The following is a 14,860-nucleotide window of genomic DNA, read 5'->3' as shown; positions in this document are numbered from 1 at the left end:
ATTTCAAACTGAGGATATGAGTATTATGTTATTACTTTGTTATACATATGTGTATATATATTTGTAAAACGAGTTTTGTGAATATAACCTAACTTTAAAAAAACATGTAGTTGGCAATATCAACTATTTAATATTTGTAAAGAGTTAGGAGGTAAAAAAAAAAAAGGATCTGAGTGTTCAAAATGAGGATGAGTACTTTACAGAGTTAAATGCTTATTGATGTTTGCCCTAATAGATTGTTTAAATTACTAAACAGTATTTGTCATACTATTATAAAAATTAATATGAGAAAAAGTAGAGGCACACCTTGGAGATATTGCAGGTTTGGCTCTAATAAAGCAAGTTAAATACATTTTTTGGTTACCCAGTGCATATAAAAGTTTATATAATGTAAACATATACTGTAGTCTAATAAGTATACAATAGAATTATGTCTAAAAACATAATGTACATACCTTAATTAAAAAATTTTATTGCTAAAAAATGCTAACCAACATCTGACTTTTCATTAAGTCATAATCTTTTTTGCTGGTGGAGGGTCTTGCCTCAATATTGATGACTGCTGACTGATGTGATAAGAGGCTGCTGAAGGTTGACGGCTGTACCAATTTCTTAATTTCAGGTATCAATGAAGTTTGCTGCATCAACTCTTCCTTTCATGAAAGATTTCTCTGTAGTATTCAATGCTGCTTGGTAACTTTCACCCACAGTAGAACTTCTTTCCTAAATTAGTCAATCCTTGAAAATCCTCATTACTGCTTCATCAACTAAGTTTATGTAATATTCTAAGTTCTTTGTTATTTCAACAATATTCACAGCATTTTCACAAGGAGCCCACCATTCTAAATGGAGACCATTTCCTTTGATCATCTATTTACTTCCTTTGCTGGTCTTGAACCCCTCAAAGTTATATACGAAGGATGAATTCTTCTTTTTAAACTCCTATTAATGTTGATATTTGACCTCCCATGAATCATGAATGGCATCTAAAATGGTGGATACATTTCAGAAGGTTTTCAATCTACTTTGCCCAGGTCCATCAGAGGAATTACTATTTATGGCAACTTTTATAGCCTTATGAAATTTATGTAATATTTCTTAAAAGTCTAAAATATTCCTTGCTCAATGGGCTGCAAAATGGATGTTGTAGTAACAGGCCTGGAAACAATGTTAATCTTCTTGTACAACTCCATTAGGTCTTTGGTGACAAGGTGCATTGTGAATGAGCAGTAATATTTTGAAAGGAATCTTTTCTACCCGGCACATTCCAACAGTGGACTTCAAATATTCTGTAAATTGTGTTATAATCAGATGTAATGTCATCCAGGCTTTGTTATTTATTTAAAAGTAAGGGCAAAGTAGGTTTAGCATAATACTTAAGGACTCTAGGATTTTCAGAATGGTAAATGAGCCCTGGCTTCAACTTAAAGTCACCAATTACAGAAGCCCCTAGCAAGAGAGTCAGTCTGTCGTTTTAAGTTTCTTTGAAGTCAGACACTGATCTCCTCTATGGGTATGAAAGACATAAGGTTGTTTGGACCACGTGGAAAATCTGTTATTTAGTGCAGCCACTTTTATCAATAATCTTAGTTATATCTTCTGGATAGCTTGCTGTATCTTCTATATCAGCATGTGCTATTTCACCTTGTACTTTCATGTTGTGGAGGTAACTGTTTTGCTTAAACCCCATGAACCAACGTGCTTTCATTTTTTTTCCTGCAGTTTTTCCTTGTATTGAGGTATCACTGATTTATAATTTTGTTTAAGAAGTATAGAATCTCTCCTTCTGGTGTTGTGAGCTGAAGGTCTCTCCCTCCAGGTACCCACCAACAAAACCACCACCGTCCTCCACATCGTCCACTGTGTTTCCTCCCCATTTTGGTTTCCTCCTTCATCTCCCCCACTGTTAGCATCATTTCTACTGTCAAGATTTCTAGGGTTTGTCAAACAGTTTTGTTTTATTTGATCTTTTGTTTTGTTTCCATATATTCCATATATAAGTGTCACATCTGATATTTGTCTTTCTCCTTCTGACTTCTTTCACTTAGCATAATCTCCTCCAGCTCCATCCATGTTGTTGCAAATGGCAAAAGTTACCTTTTTTGTTGGCTGCATGGAATTCCATTGTGTAATTATATCACATTTTCATGATCCATTCTGTTTTGGGGCCCTTAGGTTGTTTCCACAGCTTGGCTATTATAAACAGTGCTGCAATAAACATGGGAGTGCAAGTTTCCTTCTGAATTATGTTTTTACATTCTTCGGGTAGATTCCTAACGTGTGGAAATTGCTGGGTCACCTGGAAGACCCATACTTAAATTAAGAAACCACCATACTATTTTCCATAGGGGCTGGACTGATCTACATTCCTACCAACAGTGTGAAAGGGTTCCTGTTTTCTCCATACCCTCACCAACATTTGTTGTTTCAGTTTTTTATTTTTATTTTCTGATATGGGCAATCCTCATTTAGGTGGTATCTTATAGTATGAAAATTTTGTCATGAGCCTACTGGCCATCTGTATGTTTTCTTTGGAGAAAAGACTATTTAGCTCTTCTGCCCAATTTTTGATTGGGTTATTTGTTTTCTTTTGTTGATTTGTATGAGTTCTTTGTATATCTTGGATATTAGCCCCTTATTGGATGTATGGTGAGCAAATATTTTCTCCCACTCAGAAGGATGTCTTTTTGTTTTTAAAGACACTATTTTGCTATGCATAAGCTTTCTGCAGCTTTTTCACCTATCTTAGACTTCAAAGAATGGAACAGAGTTAGGGTCTTTTTCTGGATTAGTCTTGGCTTAAGGGAATGTTATGTCTGGTTTGATTATTTCTTCAGATCACTAGAACTTTCTCTGTATCATCATTAAGGCTATTTTGCTTTATCATTTGTGTGTTCACTGGATTAGTACTTTTAATTTCCTTCAAGAACTTTTCCTTTGCAATCACAACTGGCTAACTGTAGTGCAAGAGGCCTAGTTTCCAACCTATCTTGGCTTTTGACACTTCTTCACTAAGACTAATCATTTCTAGCTTTTGATTTAAAATAGGAGATACGTGATTTTTCCTTTCACATGAATAGTTGGAGGCCATTGTAGGATATTTAATGGGCTTTATTTATTTATATATGCATCATTGTTCATTTTTGGGGCAATGTTTTATTTCTCCTCTCAGATGTTGTCCCCATAAAATTACCACTACCAAGACACCCATGAACTATCACCATAGACTCCTGTGCTCTTCCCTCCTGTTTTGATCCCTTTCCCTACCCCTCTCCTGATGAATGTATCTAATTTATAGTTTGACTGCTAGTTTTGTCTTCTCTTTTTTCCTGATCCCTTGTATAGTCTCTCTGTGTTCCTCGTGTAAGTAAAAGCATCTGATATTTTTTCTTCTGACTTACTTCACTGAGCATAATCCCTTCCAGCTCTATCCATGTTCCAGGGAATAGTGTAAAGTTTATCTTTTTTGATTGTTGAGCAATATTCCATTGTGTATGTGTGAGTGTATATATATATATCTCCCATATATTCTTGATCCAGTCAGCTGTTTTTGGGCATTTAGATTGTTTCCATATTTTAGCTATTGTAAATAGCGTTGCTATAAACATAGGAGTGCCAAGTATCCTTTTGAATTAATGTTTTTATGTTCTTTGGGTAGATTCCTAGGAGTGAAATTGCTGGGTCATATGGTTGATCCATTTTTAGTTATTTGAGGGTCCTTCACGCAGCTTTCCATAGTGGTTGGCCCAGTTTGTATTCCCACCAGCAATGAAAGAGGGTTCCTTTTTCTCTACATCCTTGCCAATATTTGTTGTTGTGTTTTTAATGGGGGCCATTCTTACCGGTGTGAGGTGATATCTCATCGTGGTTTTGATTTGCATTACCCTGATTATAAGTGATATTGAGCAATTTTTCATGTGCCTGTTGGCCATCTGCATTTCCTCTTTGGAAAAGTGTCATTTTAGCCCTTCTACCCACTTTTTTTAAGATTTATTTATGCATAGAAGAACTGGGGTGTAGGCCAGAGTTGTTGGGGGGATGAGAGAATTCCCCAGAGACAGAGTGAGGAGCAGAACGGCAGATCTACTGAAATACACTGCAGAGGGGAGCAGTGGGCAACACAAGAGAGGTCTGCTATGCCATGTGGGTTAGCTCCCTGGCTGGGAATCAAACTCATGCTACAGTGACTGGAGATAGCTTGATAGCATTGCGACTTTAACCACTGTGTCATCAGGGAGGCCCCTGCCCACTTTTTGATGGATTCTTTATTTTATTTTTGTTGAGTTGTGTAAGATCTTTGTAGATCTTTGATACCAGTCCCTTATCAGTTTTTGTGGAGTGAAAATATATTCTCCCAATCTATGGGGTGTCTCTTCATCTTGGTTATTGTCTCTGTTGCTATACAGAAGCTTTTTAGTTTGATGTAGTCCCAGATGTTTCTCTTTTCCTTCATTTTCTTTGTTTCAGGGGATGAATCTTTAAAGATGTTTCTAAGATGTATGTCATGGAGTGTTTTGCCTATATTTTCTTCTATGTTTAATGGGCTTAATTTCAATACTGTTGTGTCTTAGGGATTAGAGAAGCCCGTGGAGAGGGAGACAGGGGAACAGATGTTAGATGGAGCAATCAGAACACACAAAACCGTTATCAGTTAAGTCTGTGTTATATAGGTGCAGTATGTGGCATCCACAAAATAATCCAATAGTAACACCAAAGATGACTAATTACAGATTACCATAAAAGATATATTAAAAATGAAAAAAACTGAAATATTTTGAGAATGAACAAAATATGAAACAGACATCATCAAGTAAGCATATGCTGTTAGAAAAATGGCACTGATAAGCTTGCTCTATATAGGGTTGCTACAGACTTTCAATTTGTAAAAAGTGCAAGTATGTGTGAAGCATAATAAAATGATACATGCCTGTACTTGTACACATTCATAGAAACTGAAACACAGATCATACTTAGGTATTAGTATGGTAGCAATATTAAATTTCCTAAAGTTCATCATTATACCATATAAAATAGGGTAATACTTTGTGCCTAGGAAATGGACCCTTATATACTTAGGGATTAGAGTGTCATGTCTATAACTATTAAATGGCCCAGGGGAAAAATGTGTATATGTACATATCTATATATCTACAAAAAGAAGGAATGATAAAGCAAATGTGCCAAAATGGTAACTTGTGATGCTGACAAAAAGTATATGGGAATATTTTTTCAATACTTTTGTAATTCTTCTGTAAGTTCTCTATTATATTTTAGAAGTTTTATGTGATTGTTGGCTTTCACGTTCATCTTCAATCCAGCTGAAATTGAATTTTATATTATATATTTGTTAGTATGGAAAGTCAATTGTTCCAACATCATTTATTGAAAATTCCATCTTTCTAGGCTGTTCTGTACATGTATGTCCAAATATGGATATGTTTATGTCTGGTCTTTCTCTTCTGCTCTATCTACACTAAAATGAAAAACTGTAGTTCATCAAAACTGCATTAAGACATTCCAGGAAACAAACCAAGAAAGAATTTTTTATGAAACATATAAAAACCAATTTTTAAATACACAGATAACAATTGCAAATCTAGAAGAAAAAGAAAGATATTCTATAGTAAAACATGCAATTTTAACAGGCACTTCACAAAGCCAATAATGGTGGTCACCTGCACAAGTCATTAGAGAAATGCAAATTAAACCACAATTAAATGCCATTTTACATCCATCAGAGTAGCAGATAAGACTTAGGGAGTATGTGGAGTAATAACTCTTACTGTACTGATGTGAGTGGAAACTGGTGCCATTTTGGAAAATAGCATGGCATTAACTAGTAAGATTGAAGTTATGCACCTCCCTCCCCTCCCACCATGATACCACAATTTTCTTTGTAGGATACTACTTCATGGAAACTGGCAGGAAACACATACAAGAATTTTCACAACTGCTTGGCCGTAACAGATATACTTACAAGTAATCCAATCTCCATCACCGATAGAATGGATAAAAAATTGTGGGTATATTCAAATGGAATACGTAACAGCAATCCAGTTACCAACAAAAATATTGACTAATCTCACAAAACCAGCTCTTGAGTGAAAGAAGCAAGAAACAGAAGAATACATACATATAATTTCACTTATATAGAATAAATATCAGGCTGAAACAACTTCTGTTATTTAGTGTGTATACATAGGTGGTAAAACTAAAAGAAAAGCAAGAAAAAAACTTATAAAAGGTAGGACAGAGATAATAGAAATTGAAAAAAAAAAACCAGAAGATTTCTATGGTGTTGCTGACAATTTTCTATTGATTTAAGTGATAGTTAAAAAGGTTTATGATTTTAATTACTTGTTAAAATATGCATGTTTATGCACTTTCATGATTTTGATTATGTGCCATTTTATAATTAAGACAAAAAGGAAAAAAGTAAATATATTTTTGAATAACTACTAGTAGGTCATATAGTCATACAAAACAGTGTGCATATATATAAGGAGATAATCCTGGAAAGGCAAATCAAAGACTCTTGATTTGAGACCTGGTTATAATTCTTGTTCTTGGGTCCCAGGTTTATCTTATCCCACATATTTTCCTATTTTATTTACATTTAGGTGATTTTTCTTATTTAGCAGTGTTGTGACTGAGAAAGGTTATGTGTTCAACTGTACTATTATTAGCTTCAAAGTCAAACAATAATAAATGTCTCTGGTGATTTATCAACAACTTCAGTGAAAATCAGGTTTTTATTAACAAGATACTTCTAAAGATAAATAATACTTATTAAATGCTCTAACATCATTTATTTAACTTACCCTCAAAGTATGGTGCTCTTGTGCTAATAATACTCTTAATTCTTCATGTAGTGTTATAACTTCCAGAAACTGTCCCCATAGAGCCATTAAAAGTGAGCAAAGTTGTGCAAGATTCATATTTATAAGTTCTGCCAATTCATCAGGATTTTCTATTTTCTGAAATGATAAGAAAAAAAAACTTCACTGCTTCCTGAGACTTATGATTAATATATCTAAATATTATATACTAATGAGAATATTAATACTAAGGCACATTTTTAGTTTTAAAAAGAAATGTATAGGTGTGTATATGCACATATGTACAGAAATTCGAAGTGACCAATTACTATTTGACAATTACTGAAGCAATTTTCAATAGTTTAATTGATATTTCAGTATCTGAGTTGTCTTATTACTGAAATATCAAACATGATCTAAAATGACAAATATTTGGATTCTATAGAGCACTATTAATTTCAAAAACTAAACCACTGGGAATTTCAAATAAAATGTACAAATTATAATATGAAGTCATATAATTCTTGAAAGAAATATTGAAATTTAAGATTTTTCCCCCTCTACTCAGCTAAATAAAAGATCTTCTCAGGTAGAATTGAGATATTTTTTAATATTTCCCTCATTCTTATGTTTCTACATACTATTTTGCTGTGGTAAGCCTTTTCCAGAGTTGGCAAACATTTTTTCTTTTCTTTTTAAATAATTCCATACACAGGGCCTCCATGGTGGCACAAGGGATTAAGCACTGCACTATAAAGCAATCTGCAGCCTCTGCAGCACGAATTTGATGCCCGGCCAGCCAGAGAGCACCCCACATGACATGGCAGATCTCTCCTGCCTCGCCCACTGCTCCCCTCAGCAGTGTATTTCAGTCAGTCTGCCTGTCCTGTTCCCAACTCTGTCCCGGGTGAATCCTCTCACACACCCCCGACCCCCTGCAGTTCTGGTCTGTACCCCAGATCTTGTATGCATAAATAAATCTTTAAAATAAACAAATAAATAAATTAATAATTCCATCCATACTATTGAACATATTTTAAATGCTAGGGCCTACTTACATTCTACACATACAAGGATTAATATGAAAAGCTCACAGTATGAGGAGAAAAGAAAAACAGGTAAACAATTATGACATTCCATTAAGAGTATTCTAACAGTGGTATAAAAATATACATTTAAATATTCATTTAAAATGATAAAAGTTAAGACTACTGAATTGTATTATGAATGCAGAATCTTTCAAAGGGCTTTTGGTTTTCTTATGTTGATAAAATTAAAATTTATGAACAAAGAATAAAAGACTATACATCAGAGTGATTGCTTTTCTTTCAGACAAGCATTTTTATTATGAGGACAGCCTTTTCTTAAATTCACTAAGGCTGTAGACAGCTCATATATATATATAATATCTTGCTGCAAAAATTTATCTTTCAATTACTAATAACACTACCAAATCAATCTCAAATAGTCAGATATATACTGATTTCATCTTCTTACCCTAAAGAATGGGAACAACAGTCTATTAAGATGAAGTTAAAAGTTACTCTCATGGTTTCAGTTACCATCTATATACCAACAACTGCTAAATGGGTATGTCTGAGTGACATCTCTCCTGAGCTTACCATTTTACCTAGTGGATAACTGCACTTAGAAGTGAAATGAAATTTTCTCAAGTTCAACATATCCTAAATTGTACTAATTATATTGTCGCTCTCCTTTTTTTTTTACATGAATGAATCCCCAAATATTGCTAATCACATATGCTGTTTTATTTATTTATTTTTGAAGTCTACATTTTAGCATGATTTTATTGTCCCTACCAAAATCAAGCCTCTATTTTTCTACCCTAACTCAGAACAAAAAGTACCAAAGTCTAACATTACCGAAAGTATATACAGATGCGTTTACCAACATCCTTACTATCAATAATGCAAAATACAGATTAATAGTCGCTTTCATTTTCACAAATTTCATGAGTAAAATGCATCAACTTTATTGTTTAAATCTGCATTTCCCTATTTTTCAATAAGAATTAATGTCATTTGAGTAGCTAACTTGTTCTGCTAAGAATTAACTATTTGTACATTGCCTCTATGCATATCCATTTTTCACAAGGGTAGTTTTTACAGTCTCATGATCTATTAATGAGCCAGCCAAGCTCCCCACAAAGGTGTTTTAAAACTGATATATATTGTAAATCCCCTAATATACTGCATTAATCATTTGTCAGTTTAAAGATTACAAATATTTTCTTCTAGTCCGTTACTTGTTTTCAATTTTGTTTACAGTGTAGTTTATCTTAAAGACCTTTTTTTCATCAATATCTTATTTTGTCCTTTACTGCGACACTGAAGAAGTTATTTCATATTCCAGACTCTGTGTGTGTGTGTGTGTGTGTGTGTGTGTGTGTGTGTGTGTATTCCTTCCCCCCCATTTTGGGGACATTTAATAAAAAAAACTTTAGCCTATTTAGAATTTGCTTCTATAGAATGGCATAAATAACTAATTTTACCATGCCTTTTATAAAAACCCAGTGTGTGGTAGTTTATATATATTGAGTTCTTTAACATAGCAGTGATATTTTCAATGCTATTTTACTTTTATTGATTTGTCTTTCAATTTCTTAGAGAAGTCCTAGTCTATTTTCATTAAGGTAGTTTTATATACATTTGAGCATCCAGTTGGGTAAGCACCTCTACATGAATACTGCTTTTCTTAGTCATTCTTACTATTCTCCAATTGATCTTTAAAAATAAGTTTAAAATTTCCAATCAGATTTTGATATAGATGCAGTAATATTAATAATTTCAGAAAAAGATTTCAGTGATTATCTATCACAAGTATCAACAAGTATCATGCTTAGTTACTCAAACTTTAATATTTCAGTGAAACATTGTAGATTTTTTTCATATTAATCATACACCTAAAGATTATTTCTTAGTGTTTAATGTTCCTTTGGGCAACTATCATAATAGCATTAATGATTTTTTTAAAGAAAATACTTTTCTTATTTGATCTGTGGGTTAAGTCTAGCATAGTATACAGAATTTTATAAGAAGGTAACTTTTTTTTAAAAGGGTATGTCTAGTCCTCACTCAAATTTATATTTCAAAGACAAATATATACTTTTGTTTCATTCAAGTCTCTGATTTCTTCCATTAATGTAAGTGTAAATAAAAAACATGGTAGCCATAAAATAGCCAAAATATTTAGTTCCATACCAAAAAAAGAAAAAAAAAATTAACTGCAAGAATGAACTAGTGCAAAAATGGTAAGACACAGTATGATATGCTGAAAGAAAGCAAATTCTCTTACGCCTCCCTGGTAGCACAGGGGTTAAAAACACAGGGCTATCAAGCTATCACCAGTCACTGCTACATGAGTTTGATGCCTGGCTAGGGAGCCAACGCACATGGTACAGGAGACCTCTCCTGTTTTGCCTGCTGCTCCCCTCAGCAGTCAATCTTAATAGATCCACCTGTCTAGTCTCCACTCTTTCTCTGGTGAAACCTCTCACCCCACACTCCTCTGGCCTATACCCCAGCTCTTGTATGCATAAATAAATAAATCTTTTTTTTTAAAAAAGCAAATCCTCATTTCTAAAAAATATAATTTCACAAAAATAATAGGGGATGTTTCAAAATAGGTTTGTTTCAAAAATTGTCCAGAAATTTTTAAAGTGAAAGAAATGAAAATGCACACTTTTGATCAGTAGTCTGTTATTTTATTTACATGCAGAATAACATACATTTTAAAGATAAGTTCATGCTGAAGTCAAATGTCTCTAAGTTGTTGTTCTACAATATCAACAATTTTATCTTTGCATTTCAGGAAGGATAAATAATTATGTTTTCTTGGATAAAATATTCAGAATAGGAAACAGAATCTACTCAAACAAGTTGATATTGTGAATTAAAAAAAAAAAATCAAAGTACCTTAACTTCTTCACATAGTTCAGTAAGCCGAGCTTCTATATCCATTTCCTCTGAAACGAGTAAAGAGTAATTAAAGGAAGTACTTTAATGTTAGATTTGAAAACTATTTTTGAAATTAAATGAATTAAAAAAAGTTTTACTTTTTAAAAAAAACCCTTTTTTTTTTTTTAAAAAAAAGGTAAAACTGTCTAAGTTTTTTAAGGTAAAACTGTTTACCTTTAAAAAAAACCAGACAGTTGAGAAATATCTGGACTATAATCAATGAATTAAGTTTCAAGGTACTATATTTTCTAAATACATGAATCATGTAATAATATAATTATTAAATTCAATGTCTTGATGATTAAATAGTTTCAGTTCTCATAAGAGGCTAACACTGTCAATGAAATATTGACTACCTACCCAAAATAAATTTTACAACTGCATCATGGAAAAGAGAAAACATATAATTAGATTTTATTGGATTTCAAATTTTGTAAATTATAATAAAGCACAGTATTTTGTGCTTTATATGTAATTCTTTACAGTTTATGAAAGCTATTCCTAAAAGTATTAATTCAAATTAATTTTTATAATCCAAACATATTGAGACTTTCCTGGGATATAGCCATTTAATAAAAATGAATGACAAAATTCTTTTGAAAAGTTTCTAATTTAGTTTAATAAATTTAGTTTTCTATAAAGTAATCTCTAAGTCTGTAAGATAGTCCATAATCTTATTGCTGAGTTTAGTTAGTGAAGCTCATACAAAGGAAGAATACATTTATGATGTCCTTCAATTCATTATCTCATGAGAATGACTGAATATATACTACTTGATTAAAAGAGTAATAAACACTTAGTTACAATTACATGGTAAACACAATGAAGCTATAATATGAACAACAAACACCCAGTTGATAACTAAAAACAAGGGTACACATTTACTTTTATAATATGCAAAATATATAAATTATCTTAGATATTAATATGTTCTAAGAAATATATCACATATTTGGTCAAATCATTGATAAATACTAAATAAATCTGAGATATCACAAGTCACATAATCTGTTAAAAATCTGCATTTTCTAATATTGAGTTTTCTAAAATTAAAAAACATTAGTAGAAGACCTAGTATGAAAATCACAACTTCCATATGTTAACATTGTTTTCACATTACCCATGACCTTTTTCTGTCTTAGAAGAAATCACTGAAATTAGTCTTAGTAGGTTACATATCCTACCTAGGAATTCTAAAAAACTGAAAATAATTTTTTTAAGATTTCAATTTTAATACATTTTCCTGGTCTTTATATAATAAATGCCTGCATACATAAACTGTTACATAAATACTAAGGCTAGTGAGAACTACTTCAATGCAAAAAATGCCTTAAAGAATGTTTAAAAGTAAAACTTAACTTTAAAATCTTTGAGTTGAAATGATTTTAAATCATTTAGGATTTTTAATTGAGTTTAAAGTTATATATCAATTAATATTTGTTTTTAAAATACCATATCTACATAATTTTATAGAAATGTATAAATTGATCATTATATAAAATTTTATATTTTATTTCGCTTTTCCTACTAATCCAAGGCTACAATCAGAACAATCCTACCATATTTTTCAAATATTGAGTCACCATTTTAAAAAATGAAATTATATTTTACACACTTTTCTGCAATTTGTATTTTCTTTCAGCAGCAGCACTCCATGGAAATTTGATAGTTGTAAAGCATTTTGAAAAATGCTCATAACTTCAAACTCCACTCTTTGTCCAGAGAAGGCATTTATTTTTGCTTTCAATGTTTTGCTAACTAAAAAAACTTACTCTTGTAAATCCATCCAATCATTCATCTATTCATTCATTCAACAGATACTTATATCATACCTTAGAAAATACCAATACAATGCTAAGTGTTAAGAATAAAAGATAATATCAATGAAAGTATTACTTAACTAACTTCATTCTATTTTAGTTTCTAATTCAAATCCATTCTCACCAAACCAAAAATTGGCCATTCTTTACATAGACCTTATAAGCAGCATTCTGTGAAATTACATAAGCAGCATTTTATAAAATTATTTGGAATGCTCACATATAAATGGATGGGCTGGCAATAACAGTTTATATGATAATTATATTTCTAGCTCTAAAAAGAACACTAAAACATATCATAAAAGGTCAAAATTTGTCTTCAACCTTTCTTTTTTGCTTCCTGATAAGAAAATCAGTTTTTCTCTTAAGAGTATTAGTGAAAAATTACCCAAGTCAAGTATTTCTAAGCTAGTTTTCATCTCAGAAATGTTGAGAGAGATTTTGGCTCCTTAATTTCCCTTCATTTATATTTTTGAAAGTTAGGAATAAGCAGTGTTCATTCCACCTTTTTTTTTTTAAAATGTCTATAGTTTTCTTAACATTTAAAAAATTATGGTCTATTCATGAAAGTAAAAATTATGGAAAGAAAGTAAATTAAGCACCAAAGCTATTCTAGAACAAAAGTTTAAAATATATAGGGAAATATATCAATAAAATAATGAGAGCATTCATGTACACCCAGGGATGCAAAAAATAAATAAATAAATATATAAATAAAACAAAGCATTTTCTTTAAAATATGCAACAGATCTGGAAAATGGTGATTTGGTATTTTTGCTTTTTTGAAAATTTAGAACAATAAAAAGTAGGTGTTAACTGACTTAAAAATTAAAATTGTATACTGAAGATGTTTTTCTTTATTAGTTATGCATAAAATTAGCCTTAGTTTTAAAACCACATTTCATTATCATTAGCCCTATTGAAGATAAACTTATCTGGAACAAATTTAAAGCAATATTATTAAACCAACAAATTCTGGCAATAACTATGGTTTCCACAAAAATGTTCTTTGTAGGAACTCTAGAAACAATGTGGAAAAAGTCAAAGAAATCTTTGCATATACCATTTCCATTTTTAAATGAAAATTTCAACATATCAATTGAGAAAATATCCAAAGTTTATCTACAAACCAAATTCATTCTAAAATAAGTTCTTAAATAAAAGTGGTAGGAAATACTATATTAATAAACACATATTTATGATATTATCTCTAATTTAAAGCAAAATTTCACACTAATTAAAAGGGATAATTTACTTAACCTATTTGTAAACATACCTAGACAGGTGTCTTTCTGGGTTCTTGGCTGTTTTCTTCTGAGAAGACGCTCATAAAGGACCTGCATGTTGGCCTTGGCTAGTTACAAGGATTGCACATATCACTAGTTACTACAGTCCTTTTATGACAAAATTTACTAGAATTTTCCAATTTGTTAATAATAGACTTAGTATTGATTTGACAGTGCAGTTAGACCACTAAAGCAATTTTTGTTAGTTAGCTTATTAGAATTACAAATGATGTACATTCACGTTTACATTACTTTGCTCTTTTTTTCTATTTAAATGTATGTGACTCTCAACATTTCATAATCCAATATTATTTTTATGTTTTAATTTCTTAGATTCAGAATTTTAGAGGTGGCAGGGATCTCAGAGCTCAGCTAGATAAGCCTGCATTTTATGAGTGTAGGAAACTAGGAGGACCTATAAAGGTTATGTGATTTGCCAAAGTCTCTATTTTAGAACCTGTGATTCCCATTTTCACTAAGAGCTTCTTGCACCAAACCAATATTTAACCATTTATCATTTAAAAAAAAATGTACATCATTTATCTAGGAGAAAAGAAAATGTCAGAAGCAGAAAGGAATTCAAGGCATTATTTTAACAGAAGTAATAGTTTAGATACATTTTTCAAAGCATGGTAGAGTCTAAGACTTTAAAATATATACTTATTTAAAAACTCAAAGTGCTAAGTAGAAGAAAATAAATAATCTATGATCAAGAACTATTTTATTATAACCACTTATTTAAATTGGTGAATAAAGTGATGTTTAATTAACAAGGTTTCATGGAAATTTTATCTAGTGCCCATAATTTAATTTTGTATAAAAATAATGCAACATTAATAGTTCAGAATATGCAATAGCTCCATTTTGAATAGTTAATAGTAGTTTTAGATGTTCTAGAAGATATACTCAAGAACATACTAAAATTCACAATAGAAAACATAAATAGTAATGAAGAATTT

General features: G+C 31.3%; 1 protein-coding gene across 8 annotated transcripts in view; it reads right to left on the bottom strand.

The window, feature by feature from the left end:
- The window catches only part of FAM135A (family with sequence similarity 135 member A), an 80,247-nt gene that overhangs the window by 31,150 nt on the left and 34,237 nt on the right, over positions 1-14,860 (bottom strand). For all 8 annotated transcript variants that reach the window (XM_037519932.2, XM_037519937.2, XM_037519933.2 and 5 more), the window contains 3 exons: positions 13,892-13,969; positions 10,754-10,803; positions 6,822-6,977 (listed from right to left, as the gene is read on the bottom strand). In XM_037519932.2, the coding sequence (XP_037375829.1) occupies positions 6,822-6,977; positions 10,754-10,803; positions 13,892-13,969 (284 nt within the window). The remainder of the gene's footprint in view (positions 1-6,821; positions 6,978-10,753; positions 10,804-13,891; positions 13,970-14,860) is intronic.

Source organism: Talpa occidentalis, unplaced genomic scaffold (assembly GCF_014898055.3).
Source record: "Talpa occidentalis isolate TD23 unplaced genomic scaffold, MPIMG_talOcc4v2.1 talOcc4.2, whole genome shotgun sequence".
Classification (NCBI taxonomy): Eukaryota; Metazoa; Chordata; class Mammalia; order Eulipotyphla; family Talpidae; genus Talpa; species Talpa occidentalis.
The sequence above is the reverse complement of the archived record's forward strand: the minus strand, read 5'-3'. Positions and strand labels throughout refer to the sequence as shown.